Source organism: Rhinopithecus bieti, unplaced genomic scaffold (genome assembly GCF_001698545.2).
Source record: "Rhinopithecus bieti isolate Rb0 unplaced genomic scaffold, ASM169854v2 scaffold_47418, whole genome shotgun sequence".
In the NCBI taxonomy this organism is placed as follows: domain Eukaryota; kingdom Metazoa; phylum Chordata; class Mammalia; order Primates; family Cercopithecidae; genus Rhinopithecus; species Rhinopithecus bieti.
This window is the reverse complement of record NW_016819951.1, coordinates 130700-143049: the sequence shown is the minus strand read 5'-3', so window position 1 is coordinate 143049 and position 12350 is coordinate 130700. Positions and strand designations below refer to the sequence as shown.

The 12350-nt window shown below is 36.8% G+C and overlaps 1 protein-coding gene across 1 annotated transcript in view; it reads right to left on the bottom strand.

The window, feature by feature from the left end:
• Positions 1–3390: 3390 nt before the first annotated feature.
• The window catches only part of KBTBD8 (kelch repeat and BTB domain containing 8), a 12270-nt gene continuing 3310 nt past the window's right edge, over positions 3391–12350 (bottom strand). The window contains exons 3-4 of the mRNA XM_017859406.1: positions 10294–11412; positions 3391–6676 (exon numbers count right to left, since the gene is read on the bottom strand). Coding sequence (XP_017714895.1) covers positions 6217–6676; positions 10294–11412 — 1579 coding nt within the window. The 3' untranslated portion in view covers positions 3391–6216. The remainder of the gene's footprint in view (positions 6677–10293; positions 11413–12350) is intronic.

The following is a 12350-nucleotide window of genomic DNA, read 5'->3' as shown; positions in this document are numbered from 1 at the left end:
ACTGACAATCAATGACTTTTATTAGATCTATCAGAGAAATTAGGCTGCAGGGCAAATGTTACCCTGGAGTAGAGGTGAATTCAGAGTCACAGCCCAGATCTGCTAACCTTGACCAGAAGTAACCAGAGCCGTAAACTGTAAGAACACTTAAATGGTCATTTTTGATGAATTGCTGAGGATGAACATGGACTCCCATGAAAGTGGAAAACTCCTGGGAACTTCAGTCTTATGGGGCCCCTATGCTTCTGTGGATTTTACCAACAGGCACTCCACCAGGTTCTTATGGCAAAGATCTGAGAAAGACCCCCTAGTGGCTCTGACTAGGGGACAGGAAGAGTAATGATCATAAAATACACCCAGAACCTTTTCCATTTTAAAAGCATACTCTCCACGGAAAAACATTTTGGCGGAGCTTGATAAAAGCTGAGGGATGAGCATTCCTCCCATCCCAAACCTCTCTAACCTTCTCTTCTCACCTAAAGGGAAAAGGATTTAATCAACATGGGTCAGGGCTTCAAACAAATAAAATTGGGAATAGTGCAGTCAGAGAGAGGATGGAGAGGGGAAAAGCAAAAGCTGTACCACTAGAGAAACACCTGTGAAGACAAGACACAGGCCCACTAAACGACTGATATTTAATTAGAAGATACTCACTTTACAAACTTGAAGCAAAACACCCACTAACCTAGATCCAGCAAAATTATCCTTGAAACGAGAAATAAAGACTTTTTCAAACAAAAATCTGAAGGAATTCATGACCTGCAGACCTGTCTTGCAAGCAATGTCCAATAAAAGAAGTTATTTGGGCAGAAGGAAATTGAAACAGAACAGAAACTTAGATCTACCTAAATAAACGAATACTGAAGGAATAAGTGAAGATGAAGTAAAATATCTTATGTTTTAAATATCAATTGATCTAAAATATGACATAACAATGTATTGCGTGGTTATAGCATATGGATAACTAAAATGAATGACAGCGATGTCATAAGGGATCAGAGGGGAGAATTGGGACCTTTGTTGTAAGGTACCTACACTACACATGAAGCACTATAGTGTTATTTAAAGGTGGACTTAGATTAGTTTTGAAATGTATATTGTAAGTCTAATGCAACCACTGAAAAAAATTAAAGTATAATTGAAGTGCTAGGAGGAGATAAAATACAATCCTATAAGATGCTCAGTCAAAACCAGAGAAAGCAGGAAAATAGGTGAAAAAAAGAAACAAAGAAGAAGGGCAACAAAGAGAAAACAATAACCAATATGGTAGATATTAACCCAACTCTATCAGTACTCACTTTAAATGCAATGCTGGTCTAAACATTTTATACCCCTTTTAAGTATAAAAATTAGGATAGGTTAAAAGAAAAGGGATGGAGAAAGATAAATGAAGCAAACACTAATTAAAAGAAAACTTGAGTGGCTATATTAATTTCAAACAGAGAAGACTTCAGAAAAAAGATTATCAGGGATAAAGAGAAGCATTACATAATTACGAAAGGGTATATTCCCCAAGAAGACATGACAAAAATATTTTGTACTAAGAAAATGAAAATACCACATAAAATTTGTGGGATGCTACAAAAGAAATACTTAGAGGGAAATTTATAGCACTGAATGCATATATTAAGAAAAGAAGGCTGGTCACAGTGGCTCATGCCTGTAATCCCAGCACTTCAGAAGACTGAGACAGGCAGAACACTTGAGCCCAGGAGTTTGAGATCAGCTTGGGCAACATGGTGAAACCCCGTATCTACAAAAAAAAAAAAAGAAAAAAGGAAACAAAAATTAGCTGGTCACAGTGGCATGCGCCTGTAGTCCCAGCTACTCGGGAGGCTGAGGTGGGAGGATCTCTTGAGCCCTGGAGGCGACTGCAGTGAGCCAAGATTGCATCACTGCACTCTGGCCCGGGCAGAGTAAGGACCTATCTCAAAGAAAAAAAGAAAGAAAAGAAAGAGAAAGCTGAGTTATTAATACTTAAAGCAACCAGAAGAAAAAAAAACTATAAAAATTAGAAATCGATGAAACTGAAAACACAAAACAATAAGAGAAAATTCATTAGAACTAAACCTTTTTTTTTTTTAAAGACCAATAAAATTGATAATCCTTTAGGCTCCAAGACTTTACTGAAAATTCATTTCTTCCTACAAACATTTATTGAGTGCCTACTATGTGCTAGGCATCAATCTAAAGTGCAACAGTGAATTAAAATACATTCCTTGTTGCCTTTGTGGCATGTACATTTCAATGGGGGAGGACACATACGGAAAATAAAGCAGAAAAATAAAGCAGGAGGTATGATGGGGGTAGGGTTGGATGATCTTATCTTACAAAATGTGATCAGAGAAGGCCTCTCCAGTAAGGTGATGTTTTAATAAAAAAGAAAGTGAGTTGTCAAGATCTACCTGGCAAGAGACAGCAAGGGCAAAGTCACTGTGGAGATCTCAGCAGGTTTGAGGAACAGCAAGGTCAGTGTGACTAAAATAGAGCAAGCCAAATGAATGGCATTGAGGTTGGGACGCATGGATCATGTAAGTATGGAATTTGGCTGTCATATGAAGGGAGATGGGAAGCCATTGGAAGGATCTGAGCAGAAGAGAAGCATGATCTAACTTGTGTTTTAAGACGATCACTGTGACTACTGTGTGGAGAAAAGGTTATGAGGGATCAAGGGTGATAGAAGGAAGACCAGTCAGTGGAAACTGCATTAAGTCAGGTAAGATAGGCTGGCTTAGACTAGGGTGACAGTGGTGCAAATGGTATGTGGTCTGAGTCTAGGTATATTAAGAAGGAGGAAGCAACGGGACTTTCTGATGAATTAAACATGAAATGTGTAAGAGATTACATAGTTTGGGTATTTGTCCCCTCCAAATCTCATGTCGAAATGTGATCCCCAATGTTGGAGGTGGGGCCTAGTGGAGGTATTTGGATCATGGGGGTAGATCCTTCATCAATGGCTTGGTGCCCTCCCCATGGTAATGAGCTCAGGTAAGATCTGGTTGTTAGAGAGACAGGGACCTCCCCCAACTCTCTATGGCTCCCTCTTTCCTGCTCCCGCTTCACCCTCCGCCATGAGCTAAAGCCTCCTGAGGCCTCACTCTCAGGTATTCCTTTATGGTAATGCAAAGTGGACCAACACAAAAGAGTCAAACACAACAAGATTTTAGGCCAGAACAAACAGAACAAAGAATTTACCAATATAAGTGAGCTTGCTTTAGAATTTAAGAAAGTATTATATATATTAACTAGTTCATTTTTTACCAGAGAACAGGTATTCGATAGATTAAAATCTCATTCCATTCTATCAGGACATAAGGTGGTTCATGATTTTTTACCAGATTTTAATTCTGCAACACTCACTAGTCAGATATCACTTTGCAACACTGGAAGTTTTCAATCAGAAAAGGTTTTATTATAAGAAACAATGACATCAGGTAAAAATGCAAAAAATTGTGCAATTATGGCAAAATGTTTAAAAATATCTACACATTTGCCCCCACAGGACTACAGTACTTACTACATACCTGAGCACTGAACATTGAATTCCATTTTAAACTGCTTTACATAGGGAATCTGATTCCTTGATGATCACATCCATTTGTTCTCATGACCAATGAAATCAGCTTGATGCTTAAGCATCAACTTTGTAGAACAGAAAACGAAGATGGAAAATAAAGAATACAATTTCTACTTTCCTATAACATAGTTATACCAAGTCCAGTTCTCAATGTGTAAAAAATATATAGGAAAGTGCTACATACATTCTTCAAATGCAAAAACAAAGTTAAAGTGGAACTGGCATATGTTAGACCTACATTTTAATTCTGTAGTACCCATTGTGCCTTTTACTTAAAGTCTTATCACACTATGAAAATGCACCTTAAATATCTAAACATAAACCCACACATGTCACTAATCTAGTTTCCTAGGACCTCTTCTGAATCCATTTTAAAAGTGGCAAAATATCCCAGCTATATAATTTAAACAAATAGTTCTTCATACAAAATTCAATATATATTCTACTCCCATAACAAATCCTAAGCCTTGCTTTTGACACACTTAACTTAGATCGTACCCTCAATATAAATTGTTATAGCCAAAAGATCAACTGTTGTGCCGACAAAGAGAATAAATCTACTGTTGAATTAGCCACAGTATGTCATTCTCTTATATAACATACAGCACATGTAAATTGCTAACTCAATGTTCTATGTCATGTTTTCAAGTAATGCATTTTCTAAATACACAAGATTGTCAAAAGCGGCAGGAAATCTTATTCAACAAAGCTTTCAAAATAAATTACATGAACATCTCTTGCAAAAAAAAAAATTGTTTTTTCTCTCTCCTCAGCAATGCAAAACTGTAAAGAATTATTTTAAAATGCACAGTAATAAGTCCAAAACAGCATGACAATAAAAAACAAAAACAAAACAGTAGAAGATAAAACTGGGGAGGTAAAAATATTGACAAAGTTTATACAGAGATTACAGACATACTATTAACGCCGATAAGAAGAAACCACATATCTAGCTAAGACTAGATTTTAAAATGTTAATTCTAGAAATGCTGTCCATTTTAACTTCTGCTTCAGAAAACATTCCCTACTTGTGGAGGTCTCTGTAAAGCAGTTTGGAAAGTTTCTGAAAAACGAGGTATGTGATGCAAAGAGGCAATGTTTTCAATTTGTTTCACAGTATCACATTACAAGTTGTGCAAAATTTTTAAAATACGAACCATGCCAGTTTGCTTTCAAGTGAATAAAAATATTGTGATTGAGGGCAGAATCTGTCCTATGCTTATACCCTTTATGAATTATGCTAGGCTTAGTAAAATATGTTACTGATCCAATGCCTGCCTTAGGTACACAAATAAGTTGGTTTGTCCTTCATGTTAATATTCCTAACTGATTGTTAGAAATTCATCAGTTAAATACAAAAAGTGCTTTAGTATCTAGAAAGCTATGGTTCTGTTCACTCACTCTTTTCCTTTTCAATCGCCTTCAGCTAGAAGGAGGATTCCAATGTAAAAGTATTCATCACTGTTAAGTGCAAAAATGGAAAAAAAAAAATGAGGTTTTAATTGTAGTATGAAACTTAAAAAGAAATTAAATTAGACCACTGCAGGAATTTTATGTTTCTGGAAAGCAGAATTTTAAAAGTAGGTATAAAACTTCACATTATGCTCTGCGCAGAAGAGAAATAAGTTACCTTTCCTTGTACCAATAATGAATGAACAGGTAGATGGAAGAGAAGGTTGGGCTACAAATGGCCCATGTTAGTGCAAACTGGGTATAATGTTCCTACTATTCTAAGATTGAGTCCAGTTAGATGAATAACTGGTCATATCTTCCTATCACATAAGTAGAGAATCTTGTGAAATCACAAGAGTTCAACAGGTAAAGAACTGTGGCCATGAAATGCACACCAATATGAAAGATAGGCATAGGCTCAGACCATTTAAATCTATCTAGTTACACACATGAATTAAGTTAGACTAGCACCAGCCACCTGTGAATATGAGCACTTTTCCAGATTTTCACAAATGAGACAGTGTTAGCACTTGAAAAAGTTATTGACAGAAAACTGCCACTTTAAAACTTTAGCTTAACTTAAAGTTACATGGGAAATGGAAACAATCAGACTAAAAGCTCTTTCTGAGACTAATTTTTCCTTCAATCTACTCTAATAACAGAACATATTTAAATCTCAGTACACTTGAAAACAGTACACAAAAATAGATACACATAAATATTAAGAATGAGGATCTAAGTTAGTGCTTCTCTGTGTTAGAGAGGTCACAGCTAAAGTCCTAGTGATATTGCCTCAGATTGTTACCCGTATTTAAAATTGAAAGTCACATCAAACGAGTTTAGATGTCTTTACCCAATAATACCCTAAATGCTCTTACAAGAGTGCATAGTTGTCCTGATTCTTCTGGTACCTCAGTTACTATTTATCACAAAATTATAAAATGAAATGATGATTTTATGCCAGGAAAAAAAAATGCTGATAATTGCACTTCGTTGTCTTTTCCTTACTGAAATGAAATGTCACAAGGATGAAGGAAAATCCCTCCCTACCCTGCGATCTTTAAGCATACCCATTTTCCACATATAAAACTCTCTCAGCTTTCTGAAATACTGTCAGCACTCTTTTGTATCAAAGACAAGTTTCCTAAGAAAGAGATGCCAGTGATGCACTAAGGCCTGCTACTCATTTAGAGTACTTTCTGAAGACACTGAGGATACAGTTTAGCAACAGCACATTCAAAATGCCGGCCAAGGTCCCAGAGCCGATCTGGGGTCTCATACACTTTCATCCACTGGTCAGCAATGTCATCATATTGGTAAAGGGAATTTTTTCTGCTGGTTCTGAAGACGTGTTCTTCGACAGTCACTTGAGTAGCTCGAACAAATAAATGGAGTTTGTTCTGGAAAAGTACCAGTTTAAGGTATGGATTTATGGACTGATCACATGGAAAGTCTTTCTTACGAGTCCATTTATTTAGCTCAATATCATAGGCTTCTACAGTAAACATACGTTGATGATTTCCACAGGTTCCAGCTATGTAGTAGATAGAGTCCTTGTATACAGCTGCTAAGCCCTGGATTCTAGGCACAGTCATGGGGGTCAAGAATCCCCAGTAGTCTTTTTGAGGCTCATAGAAGAGGAAAATTCTCCTAAAAAAAGAAAAGAAAACAAGAATATGTATATTTTATTTTGGTTTTGGTTATATGTTGTAACTACAACCTCTAAAGATTAAAGGGCATAATTTTCTATATATTTCACTTTCTAAAACATTTCCTTTATAATCTCCAGAGATACATTCATATGGGTTATGAAATACCTTAAAACTTTGTCATTCCATGACACAATATAACCGATAATATTATAATCAACCTGAATTGGGAGGTTTGTATTGGGAAGGTATAAGGAATTGCTCGGGTTTGATGGTAGAATTGTTAAGAGCTTGATTCTGGCCAGGCACAGTGGCTCATGCCTGTAATCCCAGCACTTTGGGAGGCTGAGATGGGTGGATCACTTGAGGTGAGGAGTTTGGAGAACAGCCTGGCCAACATGATGAAACCCCACCTTCATTAAAAATACAAAAATTAGCCAGGTGTGGTGGCAGGCACCTGTAATTCCAGCTACTCAAGAGGCTAAGGCAGGAGAATTGCTTGAACCTGGGAGGTGAAGGATGCAGTGAGCCAAGATCACGCCACTGCACTCCAGGCTGGGTGACAATGTGAGACTCCATCTCAAAAAAAAAACAAAAACAAAACTTGATTCTATTTGCTCTATCCAATTTGTGTGTTTATAGAAAATTCATTTCATTCTAACTCTAAAAAAAAGCATTAGTAGTAGTGTTCAGCCAGTAAGACCAAAATGCATACATACAACATCACCATAAATATGCCATGATAAATGTATATGCTATTTCATTAGAAGACAGCAGATGGAATTATACAGATTTATGCTTATGGGTCACTGATGTGCTTACCTGAATGTTGCTATAATGCAAAGACAAATATTCAGCAGGAGAAAACATGCCTTTAATAAGATAGAAAACACATACATGGTTTGTGATGTTGACTCTGAGTCAGTTTCTATTTTGATTTGACAATATAAAAAGTTATGCTGAGTCAGACTGCCAATATGAAAATGTCTGAAAGAATTAAAGTAGTGAGGATTTATAAGAGTTTTGCTAATTATAGCATCTGTATAAAATCTTTGTAATAAAAATCTGAACCCTTTATGAACAGATTAAATGATACTTCAATAGCTACCGATAGTACAACATAAGCTTCTGACTATGCATGTCAGGTTTATTTATGTAAAGAGGCTTTGTTTAGATTAGAAATACCAGATTCTAAATTGAGCTTCCCCTTGAAAACTGTTTTGAACTAGGGTTACTCTTATCTACAAATTCAACTACCTACTTCATAACAGTGATGCTTTGCCTTCAACTGACTTAAAATAGCTTGTTAAGCTCCCAGATTTGCTTGCACATCATCTGCCCTTATTGCCTAACTTGTAACAGGATTCTTGATAAAGAAGGTAGGAAATTTAAACTTTGTAATGTGTGCTACCTCTCTATAAATTTCTTATAGATAAGAAGGTAAAGACGACAAACCAAAGAAGTTGAATTTTAAAATCTAAAGTACTCTTTAATAAGTTAAAGCTAATAATATGCAATTAAGAAATCCTTAGGGCTTCAGAGTCCTCTTAAGTAAAATATAACCTCAAATTAAACGACGTTAATAATTCCAGCCCTGAAATTCTATTAATTCATTGCTAGTTTGCTTTAGTGTTTGCATTAATATACAACCTTCACATTCCAAATAGGAATCTAATTCTACCTCTATCAACTAACAGTTAGGCAGTAAGACCAAAATACACACATACACAGCTTCATCATACTGGATGACATAACCCATCCAACTATACTGGATGGATTATACATCCATTCCTATATTCCATTTTTCCGCAAGACAGCAAACCCAAATCATGCCCTGTGCTTCTATTTCACTAAAATAATGAACCAGAGACTACAACTCCTTCTGAGGAATTAACTTGACACTGAACTTAAACAAATGGGCTCGGACATTACTAGGAAATTTTTAGTTAAATAAAGGATTAGAGCAAGGAACACAATTTTTAAAAGAAAACAATGGTGGGAGGCCAAGGTGGGTGGATCACTGGAGGTCAGGAGTTCAAGACCAGCCTGGTCAACATAGTGAAACCCCGTCTCTACCAAAAATTCAAAAATTAGCTGGGCATGGTGGCGGGTGCCTGAGACTGAGGTGGGAGAATCATGTGAACCCAGGAGGCGGAAGTTGCAGTCAGCCAAGATCATGCCACTGCACAACAGCCTGGGTGTCAGAGTGAGACCCCGTCTCAAAACAAAACAGAAAGAAAGAAATGAAAGAAAAGAAGGGAAGGGGAAGGGGAAAGAAGAAAGAAAGAAAACAATGGGATAACGGCAGTCATGCATCAATTAATGACAGGGACATATTCTGAGAAATGCGTGGTTAAGTGATACTTGTCCTTGTGCAAAGAACTTCATAGAACATACTTACACAAACCTAGATGGGAGCTTACTACACACCTAGGCTACACTGTAGCCTATTGCTCCTAGGCTACAAAACTGTACAGCATGTGACTGTACTGAGTACTCCAGGCAACTAAAACACAATGGGAAGCATTTTTTGCATCTAAACATATCTAAACATGGAACAAGTACAGTAAAAATATGCTATCATAATCTTACAGGACCACCATTGTGTATGTGATCCATCATAGACCAAAACATTACATGGCACATGACTGTATATCTTCATAGAAGCTGCTCCTTTTCCTTAAGTAGTAGTGTGAGAAAAACACCAGTTGAGAGACACATACGAAGAATAAGGATGTTGCTATTATCTACACTGCATTAAACTTTCAAGCAACTAAAATGTGTAAGAAACCAAATAAAAGGAAAATACTAGTTATCACAAGTCAGAGCCTTGAATCAAATGTCTTATTTACTCTGACTCAGTCACTCTACCTCTACTGTATTTTTGCCAAAGTAGTCCTTAACAGTTAAAACAAATAAACAAACAAACAAAAACCACTACATATATCAGACAGTCCCACTTAAAATGGCAAACCAAAAAAAAGTGACATCTCAAAGTTTTCTGGTGAAAACAATTGAAAATGTATTATGAAAGGCAACATAAACAGCAGTGAAGGTGAAACTTAAAGACTATACTTCCGAACTCTTTGTAATTAAGTTTCATAACTTTTGCAATAATAAGGCTTATATAAAACTCTTTGGTAACTAAATAGTATAACTTAATTAATGCTTTGTTCCTTTTTCTCTTTCAAATTAATCCAGTAAATTCCATCAACACCAGTTGCTACAAATCTCAATGTAACTCAAGAGCAAAAACAGCCATGTAACAACCTTGCTATTTATTTCAAGTCCTACAAAGTACTCTGAAATAGTTATCCCAAAATGCCGAACTATTATTTATTAAAGAATGTTTTCAAAAACAGTTATTCTACATGATATCAAGACACAAAATCATTAAAAAGTATAGGATTATTTTAGTAATTTAACAATACCTGCCTTTTTTTAATTCAAGAGTTTATTTTCTTTATGGCTCTTTACAGAACAGACTGTTCCAATAGTTTGATAAGGAAGCTGGAGGTATTCCTCAATTAACAGGAACACAACTGTTTCAGTATAATTAAGTAAACCACCGCTTGATGTGTTACCCTTCCATGAAAAATTGAATCACTTAGGCACCTACCCTGTAAAACATAGATCTTCTCTTTGTACTCCACAGCATTATGAAACTCCATTGCAACTGGCATTGCACAAACAGTCGTCCAGCAATTCTCTCTACTGTCGTAGCACTCAACAGATTTTAGTGAGTTTCTCCCATCACCTTCATAAACACGACCTCCGATTGCATACATTTTACCACAGCAGTAGACAAGTTTGCAGCCTATTCTAGCTCGAAGCAAGGATGGTTTGGATAGCCATCTATTGGTGGAATGATCATACATCCAGAAATCATTTTCTGCCTTATGGTCAATGGAGACCTCACTGCTGCTTGGCCTGTACCCTCCTGCAATGTAAATGTCATTATCTGGTGATACAAGAATCCCAACTTCTCTCAGGTCATTTGGTGGTTTGCATAGTTTAAACACCTTTCCTGTGACTATATCTAGACAAGGCACTGTTTGCTTCTTTCCTGAGTGTTTGTGGGCAGCATCAAAACATATGATCATTTCAGAAGCAGTCATTCCAAGCCTCTGTGTACAGCCATTGGTGTTGGATGGTCCCTTTTCTACACAGCTTTTGGCTACAGCCTGTGCAAACTGAGGTGGAATTTTCTCTATGAAGGTATCTTCCATCAGGGGAAAACGTATGCATTTAGCAAAAATTTCTGGAAGGTGTACTTCTCGTTCATTCTGTTCATGTTCAAACCACCTTATAATGCTTTCATAAACATGCTCTTCTCGGTCTACATTTAAATCATCACTGTCTAATATACTTATCAGCTGGTCTTTTGTCAACTGGAGAAACTCTTGTTCTTTGGTGACACACAGAAACTTTTTACGGATGTATTCTTTTGATCGATCTCCGAGTTCCTGATGACCATAATGATCAGCAAAGATAAAGACCCCAATAGAATTCTGTGGGTCCAAATGACTGATCATATACTGAGCACATTGGTCTTGGATGGAAGGAATCTGGAAGATGCTAGCTGCAGTGAACAAGGCTTGAACATTGGCCTCTGTGAGAATAACTCTGGAGGTGTAGGCATAGTTCAACACTAAATCCATCGATTCAGCTTCAACACCAACTATTCGAACTTCTTTTTGAGTACTTTCTGTAAGGCCGCTAGTGAACATGGATCTAAGAAGGAAAGAGTGGTTAATATTACATGTGTGCTATAAATCAAAATTATTGTGGCAAGATTTTAAAAGTACAAAGTTACCACAAAGATAACCTTTTGAAACTGAGTATTTCCTAAAATAGTCCCTGATATTCTGAATAGGAGTAAAAATTGATAATGTATCAGAAAGACTTAGTCAGGCTAACCTCAAACCCATACTCTCAGGGCTAGCCCACTTTGTGCCAACTATGAAAAAAGGAGAGTACACCTAAGTAAATGCAAATCAAAAGGTGACACACATATTCCAGATCACTTTATTTTCCTGGAAGCCCCTATCCAGAGTTCTGGTCAAGTTGCCTTAGGGACATCAGATCTTAAATTGCGCCATGCCAGTAAGAAAGCTTAAGAATACTGGCCTGGTGTGGTGGCTCACTCCTGTAATCCCAGCACTTCAGGAGGCCGAGATGGGTGGATCACAAGAGGTCAAGAGTTCAAAACCTTCCTGGCCAAGGTGATGAAACCCCATCTCTACTAAAATAAAAAATTAGCCAGGCGTGGTAGCACACCCTGTAATCCCAGCTACTCAGGAGGCTGAGGCAGGAGAATCACTTGAACCTGGAAGGCGGAGGTTGCAGTGAGCTGAGTGCCAGCCTGGAAGACAGTGAGACTCCATCTCAAAAAAAAAAAAGAATACCTATAAAGGTATCATCATGATACATTAGTATACAAAGAAACAACCTAATAAAACTTTTCATGTCCTGGTGAAAATTACAAGGCAACTTGTATCCAAAATATATCTTTAAAATGTTCATCTTAGAAAAGCACGAAGTTCTTTAAAAGTACATATTCTCCACCTACTCCTTTTTAAAATTTTTATCTTTTGAATGCTTCCTTAACCATTATAAGTAATATAATAATCACTTCACTTACCCTTGGAAATTTTGAGAACATTTGCTTA